The sequence below is a fragment of the Trachurus trachurus genome, assembly GCF_905171665.1.
Source record: "Trachurus trachurus genome assembly, chromosome: 17".
NCBI classification, from domain to species: Eukaryota; Metazoa; Chordata; class Actinopteri; order Carangiformes; family Carangidae; genus Trachurus; species Trachurus trachurus.
This window is the reverse complement of record NC_139900.1, coordinates 14,845,798-14,852,870: the sequence shown is the minus strand read 5'-3', so window position 1 is coordinate 14,852,870 and position 7,073 is coordinate 14,845,798. Positions and strand designations below refer to the sequence as shown.

General features: G+C 39.0%; 2 protein-coding genes across 2 annotated transcripts; both read left to right on the top strand.

Moving 5' to 3' along the window:
- Window positions 1-2,214: 2,214 nt before the first annotated feature.
- On the top strand, window positions 2,215-4,292 carry LOC311001016 (chemokine XC receptor 1-like). Its single transcript, XM_083991965.1, has 2 exons — window positions 2,215-2,244; window positions 3,116-4,292. Exon 2 carries the CDS (start codon window positions 3,120-3,122, stop codon window positions 4,152-4,154), a length of 1,035 nt encoding a protein of 344 aa, XP_083848091.1. The 5' UTR covers window positions 2,215-2,244; window positions 3,116-3,119; the 3' UTR covers window positions 4,155-4,292.
- Window positions 4,293-5,467: 1,175 nt separating this feature from the next.
- On the top strand, window positions 5,468-6,667 carry LOC311000553 (chemokine XC receptor 1-like; the record flags this gene model as incomplete). Its single annotated transcript, XM_083991292.1, has 2 exons — window positions 5,468-5,487; window positions 5,635-6,667. The coding sequence occupies exon 2, from the start codon at window positions 5,645-5,647 to the stop codon at window positions 6,665-6,667; it is 1,023 nt and encodes a 340-aa protein (XP_083847418.1). The 5' UTR covers window positions 5,468-5,487; window positions 5,635-5,644.
- Window positions 6,668-7,073: the final 406 nt, after the last annotated feature.

The following is a 7,073-nucleotide window of genomic DNA, read 5'->3' as shown; positions in this document are numbered from 1 at the left end:
ACCAATAAAAAAAAATCTTTAATCCTTTTAATGACAATAAAATTGTTACATTTTTAAGCTATTTACAGGATACATAAAAAAAATTAGTTTGAGTAATCGAGGTAAACTCATAAAACATTTTTGATACTTCCGCTATGAACAGACAGCAAAATACTTTTCTTTTTTTAAAACTTTTTTGCCTATAGGCCTATGCCTATTTATTTTGCTTTTTTTTTCTCCATAAACAAAATCCACTGCACAATGGCAACTTGGGAAGATGAAAAATAAAGTAAAATATAAAAATAAAATAAAATAAAAAATATTAATGGAAGTAGGGCACACCACTCTCATTGCAGCTTTTATTAGGCTACTGTCCATTAGGTCTGCTGAGTGTCTGACCCATCTTTTTTCGTACACAAGTATGCCACCATTGGTCCAAGGTCCCTGCTTTCATTCTGATATAGTAGCCTACGTCAGTCTTTTCATCTTTCACTTTTCAGCCAGTTTCTTGTTATGGCCTTTTTACATGCCAAGATCATAAATAGATAGAGGGTTTTTTTCAGAAACTGTCTGCTTCCTGTTTTATCCCTTGTTGCCATGGTGAATCACAGTATCTGAGCTCCATTGATGATGGCTTTTAACTAGGCTACTGAGAGGCTACTGACTGAGAGTCGACAGATCTGCTGTTCTGGAAGTGAAAACTCAGAGTTTCACTTCACAGAGTAAAGTTCAGGGTTATAGGCTCAGAGTTGAACCTCCTTTCTGGAATAGGCTACTCCTCTGGAGTCAAACCCAGGTAGTCCGGGTGTCCCTGGGTATCCTGTAGGAACAAATCTGAATCTGAACCACTCTGTCCCAGAACCCCTGCAAATTTACACATGACCAAAAAACATGTGTCTGATTGGCACCCATCTGCCCACATTGTCTCCAGCATACACATAGAAAGCTCTCTGAAAGTTTAATGTTCAGTTCTAGCTCCCATTTCAATTTCACAGATTTCCTTCCATTTTTGTTTTTGGAGACCGTTATCCAGCTTGGAAACAATCTTCAGAGGTGTACAATATGCATTATCACTTTTTTTTCCTTCTGCAGAAACTCCTCTTTTGATTTCTGTCTCATAGAAATGTCTTAGCTGTAGCCTAAGTATCTAAACAGGTCACCATTATCTAAATCAAATTCTCTTTTGAGTTTTTCAAAAGTTTTGAAAGTTTTCCCCTCTAAGACTGTACACATCACTGTAATCCCCTTTTCTCTCCACCTTGCAAATGTGATGTCAGTTTCAGGACTGTTTGAGAAGGCCAAATTAGAAGTTTACTGTCTCCTTCTAGTTTATATTTTCTCTCGTACCGATTTTTAAATGCATCCTCCAAGATAATATTTTTTCCCCTTATGATCTGTGTGTTCTTAACCTGGTTTGAGGTTGAGAATTAACCAAATTTAGTTCAATGTGCTTCCACCTACAGTAGCTTGGTGCTCCGGAGAACACAAGTATCTCATCTGGACAGCATAATGGTACTCCCTTGGATTTGGTACTGCAAGGCCTCTGTGGTCTATTTGAAGTGTTTAAAATTTTACCCTTGGTCTTGCTCCAGCCCAGATAAACCTTGATAACTGTTTGTTCAACATTAAAAACTGTGAATCTGGGATTCTGACAGGTAAATATGAAAAAAATAAATAAAAGGTCCACAACCTTGGCAGCACGTTCCTTTTCACTGCCTCAATCCCTGAACTAAAGTCTAACCCCAGTGGACCCTTTTTAATGTCTTCCTATATCTTATCATTTAATATTGTGTAGTTTATTTTGTATATTTTATCATATTCATATTATATTATATAATATAGCCTATAGCCTATATATATTTCTGACTAATTAACACTCCAACGTTTTAGTGAGTTTGCTTTCCACCTCACTTTATATTTCAGCCTAATATCTTTACTTGTGTCTTAGATATGTTCAATTTATAACCTGACTTTTGGCCACAAAATACATTTTTTTAGTTTAATTATAGTGACAAAGTTCACCTAGACTGTTTCTTTGTGTAGGCTATGTCACCTGAAAATATGTTTGTTATTGTAATTCTTAAATGTCTGACATTCCCACCAAAGGTGCAACGAGCATAGCATAAATGGTTAAAGGGGAACTTATAGGTGTAGCATATTTTCTGTTCACCTTTGTGGTTAATACTTGAGGAACAATTCCTGATCCAACTAGTCTTCACTGATACTTGCATTAGGGACGCTGGTGTGTGCACAACCTGGGTGGAGGTACGGTACATTTTCTGATATCTCATTGTTGTAGACTTATTGCATGAATTTAATGGTTTCTACTTAAGTTATCCAATGACATTTGGCGAATCTGTTTTGGCTATTGTTTTTCAACTATAAATAAGCATCTGAGCAAACAGACATTTTTGTTGATTTTGGCCCAGTCAGTCCAATAGGAAGGTAGCCAATCAGATAGTTGATTTTAGTTACGGACAATATAGTAGATAGAAACAGTAATAGTATTAGGCCCTAAAAACAACTTTGTGCACTGCAGATAATTGTGTCTTCTATGCGAACAGACAACTTCAAGTTAAGTCAAGTCCATGTTATTTCACGTCACCGCAGGGCCCTGAGGCCAATGCTGCAGGCCCTTTTTAGAACAATGTATAATATATACAAATAGAGCTGTATTCATATTACCATTTGCTTGTCAAAAATGTTCAAATTAAAACTGAACTGGGTATATTTTAAGACTATTAACAAGGAAAGAATATAAATATATAAATATCATTGTGACTTTTTCTGATAGATCAAGCTCAAAATTATAATCAGTCAAACTTAGTGACAACATCACAAGGCTGTCAGCTAATTGTCAGATATATTTGAATCAAAAACTTCATTTAGTAATGCATTTAAAACCAATTTTACACAGGAGCTCAAATGTGTGATAAAGAGTCAGTCAGCCCACAACCATAGGCTCGACTCGAGGTCCAATGTCACCTACTACTGATATGATTACGATGGCTACAAAAACCAGCTTTTATAACCCAATTATCTGATCTGCTACTGAGGCATTTAATCTTTGATTTATGCCTCTAACATTTCAACAATTACTGTATAACAAACTTTTTCTTCTGTTTTTTTTCTGAAGGAAAATGGCAACAACTGTTCCCACAACCACAGTCGATTATGACGATTACTATCCAGATGAAGGTTGTGACAGTTCAAGGGTCACGCAGTTTGGAGCAACCTTCACCCCAGTTTTCTTCTCCATTGTGGTGGTCTTCAGTCTGATTGGCAACACCCTGGTCATTGTGATGTTGGCCAAGTATGAGAATCTCAAATCCCTCACCAATGCTTTCATCCTGAACCTGGCTCTATCGGACCTCTTCTTCACTGCAGGCCTGCCCTTCTGGGCCTACTACCACATGTACGGATGGAATTTAGGGGAAGTTGCATGCAAAATAGTCAGCTTTGTCTTTTCCATTGGCTTCTACAGCAGCGGCATCCTCCTCATCCTGATGACCATTCATCGTTACATAGCTGTCATGAAACCCCTGTCTGACATTATGTCCACCACAGGCTGCTACGGCGCCCTGGCTTCTGTGATCATTTGGTCAGCAAGCATCTTGCTCGCCAGTCCAGCCTTGGCCTTCGACAAAGTCTTGGAAGAAAAGTACTGTGTGTATGAGAGCTCTTTGGGGAGTTTATTGGGAATCTACTTGCAAAACAGCCTCTTTGTCATCAGTTCAGTGGTTTTCATCTTCTGCTACTCTCAGATCATATGCAGGTTGCTGCGTCCAACTGCCCAAAGAAGAAGGCACAAAACTTTAAAACTCATTGTTACTCTCATGGTTGTTTTCTTTGTGGGATGGGCACCTTACAATATTGTGATATTTCGTCAGTCCGTGCTTATCTGGCACTGGCAGCAGGAAGCAGTCTCCTCAGAGGTTTTGATTGCACGTTGTCAGACGTACAAAGAACAGGAATATGCTTTCTACATTAGCCGAATTTTTGCCTTTTCCCACTGCTGCCTCAACCCTGTCTTCTACGTGTTTGTTGGCGTCAAGTTCAAAAACCACCTGAAGAAATTGCTTAAGAGCTTGGGCAAGAACAGAAACAGCATTCGCAGCAGACAGAGCCGGATGACAATCACATCAGTAACAAGTGGGGAGGATCTCTCGATGTAGTCGACGCAGTTCTCAGTGTAAACCTAAAGGCTTGTACTGTAGCAGGATCTTGTTTATCTATTCAAAATTTCAGTCTGTACAGATTATAGAGGGTGGAAAGAGGAAGGGAGGAAACCACACATATTCTTCTTGACGTCTGCTGAGACAGGCAGATGGTAGGGTCCGAATTTGGCGTCAACTGCATGAACCCATGAATGAACCCAACCTGCCTTGTGTCACTAGTCCAGGTTGGTGGTATTGGTGGTGGTGGTGTTAGGGTGAGGGGAGGGTTATTTTTTAAACCGTACATACAAACCTTTAATACCCACTGAGCATGACATCTACATGCAACAACCGACATGATTATTGTTGCTGACCATGTAGATCCCTTGATGACCACAGTCTAGACTTCCTCAAATGGCTTCCTCCACCAAATTGGTTGATGTACATAGGGTAACAGCTTTTGATGCCGCGTTAAGCAGAATTTGATCTATGGGGCCACTGATGCCTCAGCACTGCCAATACTGTTTAGGGACTATGGATGCAAATCAGCAAGTTGCTAACTCTGACCCATTTACATTTGTGCACACGTACGAATGTTCATTAATGTGTATTGTCCCTTTTAAATAAATAAATAAATAAATAATGTCAGAATATATGTGTAGCTAACAGAGTGCTGTGTGAATAACAAGATCGAGAAGTAAAGCTTTTATTTGACAGTTGTGATATACTACACAGTGTACAGAGTTTCATCATTAATTTCTCCCTTGTCGCTACACAAGATCTTTTACTTTCCAATTGAAATGTGCTGTTAATAAGGAGCAACAAGCCGCTGTATCTGTACTTGTGATTTAAGATACATGCTGATTAATTGATTGTATATGGTATAGAAGAGTATGTACACTGTATATGATTCACTTTGATGAATGCATTTTATATTCTACAGTATGTTTATAATATCAAACATTTGGATCAATGTAATCAACTTTAATTTTTTAACCTCATTTTCTGCAGTTACATGTGATTATTTTTGCTTATCGTTATTTTCTTTTTTACATATAGTTGTCAACAACATATGCAAACACTTTGCAATAAGATAAAAAAAAAATCACACGGTTTAAATGTTTTGGAAAATTGAGTAATTCTCACTACTGTTTTCATTGTTGTGAAATAAAGAATGACACCCAAGATGTTGCACTGTGCATGAATTCAGAGAATATTCTTCCTCAGAATGAAATACCAAAGCAGAATTTGTGACTAAATGTGAAACAAAAAGAGGAATGTGTCAGTCTGCTGATATTACAGCGTTTCCTTCACAGTTTGCCACAAGACACTGTGCCAGTCGACACTCAGGGTAAGTTGCTTGGTTCTCTCTGTAAATTGCTCTTTATATTTAACTCCTGGCTATTCTCCATATTTGAAATATTCAACAAGGTATTACTTTCATGAGACCACACAACTTACATTTTGCTAATTTTAGTTTTGTGCTCATCTTTCCTAGAAAATCTACAATGGCCGATAACTCCACACCGAGCTACACAGAGTGGGTTGACATTGATGGTCCGGTGTTTCTTTGTGATGAGATATTTGACTTTTCAACCATCACCGGTGGCCTTTTCATTTTGGTCTTTGTCTTGAGTGTGGCAGGCAACAGTCTCCTTGTTTGTGTTCTTGCTGCATACGAGAGCCTGAAAAATGTCACAAATATGTTCGTCCTGAACCTGGCCGTCTCTGATCTGATCTTCACCCTCACACTTCCATTCTGGGCTACATACTTCCTGCATCACTGGATTTTTGGGGACTTTTGGTGCAAATTCATGATTGCTGCGTACTTTGTTGGTTTGTACAGCAGTATCATTCTACTCACTGCCATGACTGTGGATCGTTTCATCATGGTGGTGCTGCACAACTGGCCAAACAACTGTGTGAAGAGGCAGAGGTGTGCACTGGCAGCCTGTGCAGCAGCCTGGATCATCAGCATTGGTGCATCTCTGAGTGATGCTGTCAGTGTAGAGGCAGAAACCAACTGGAATAATCAAACCACATGTGAGCATCTTTCCACTGCCACTAATGCCGATGTGGGGCATTATCTCCAAGTGTCCCTGCTTTTCCTCCTCCCATTGCTAATTATTGTTTTCTGCTATTCGGCAATCCTCAAGACAGTTCTGCAGTCTAAGAACAAGAAAAGGAACAGGACTGTAGTGGTGGTGTTGTGTATTGTTGCAGCCTTCTTCATCTGCTGGGGACCCTACAATATTTTGCTTTTCCTCATACGTTTGTATCAACCTGAAGCCTGTGATGCAAAAGAACGCCTGACCATCGCCTATCATATCTGCCGAATACTTGCTTTTTCTCACTGCTGTATGAATCCTCTGCTCTACATGCTCTCACAAAAGCTGAGAAAACATCTGTTGCACCTTTTATTCTGTGAGAAAGAGCAGACGAGGAATAACCAACCAACAACCAATGGCCAGGGCACTAGGACCACTGCGGTACAAAACTCTGCTGTAATATTGGAGCTGCACTCCAAATAAACATTCACTTGGTCAAAATGCTTACTTTGTTTACATGAAATTAGTTTGTACCTACCGCATTTAATTTATTAATATTGTTGCTGTTTCCTTAGAAACTATTAATGCTTTGATTCTGCTGTTGTATTCAAATAAAATGTAGCTGGAATCCAGTTCAAGTGTTTTCACTTCTTCTTTTTTTTAGGGTTAGTGTTTTAACTTTAAACCAAATGTGGTCAGATGACCTTATACTGTAGTTGGGATCAAAATGTCCTGATATCTATCTCTGAGATAAATTGAAGCTGTCTTCCTGTGCAAGTTATTGCACAACGCATGAATTATATACTTGCTGAAAAGCACAGCACATATGAAGAACCACAGGGCTGTGGCTGAGCACATGTTTAAGGTAAGAGGTTTATGGCATTTCCTC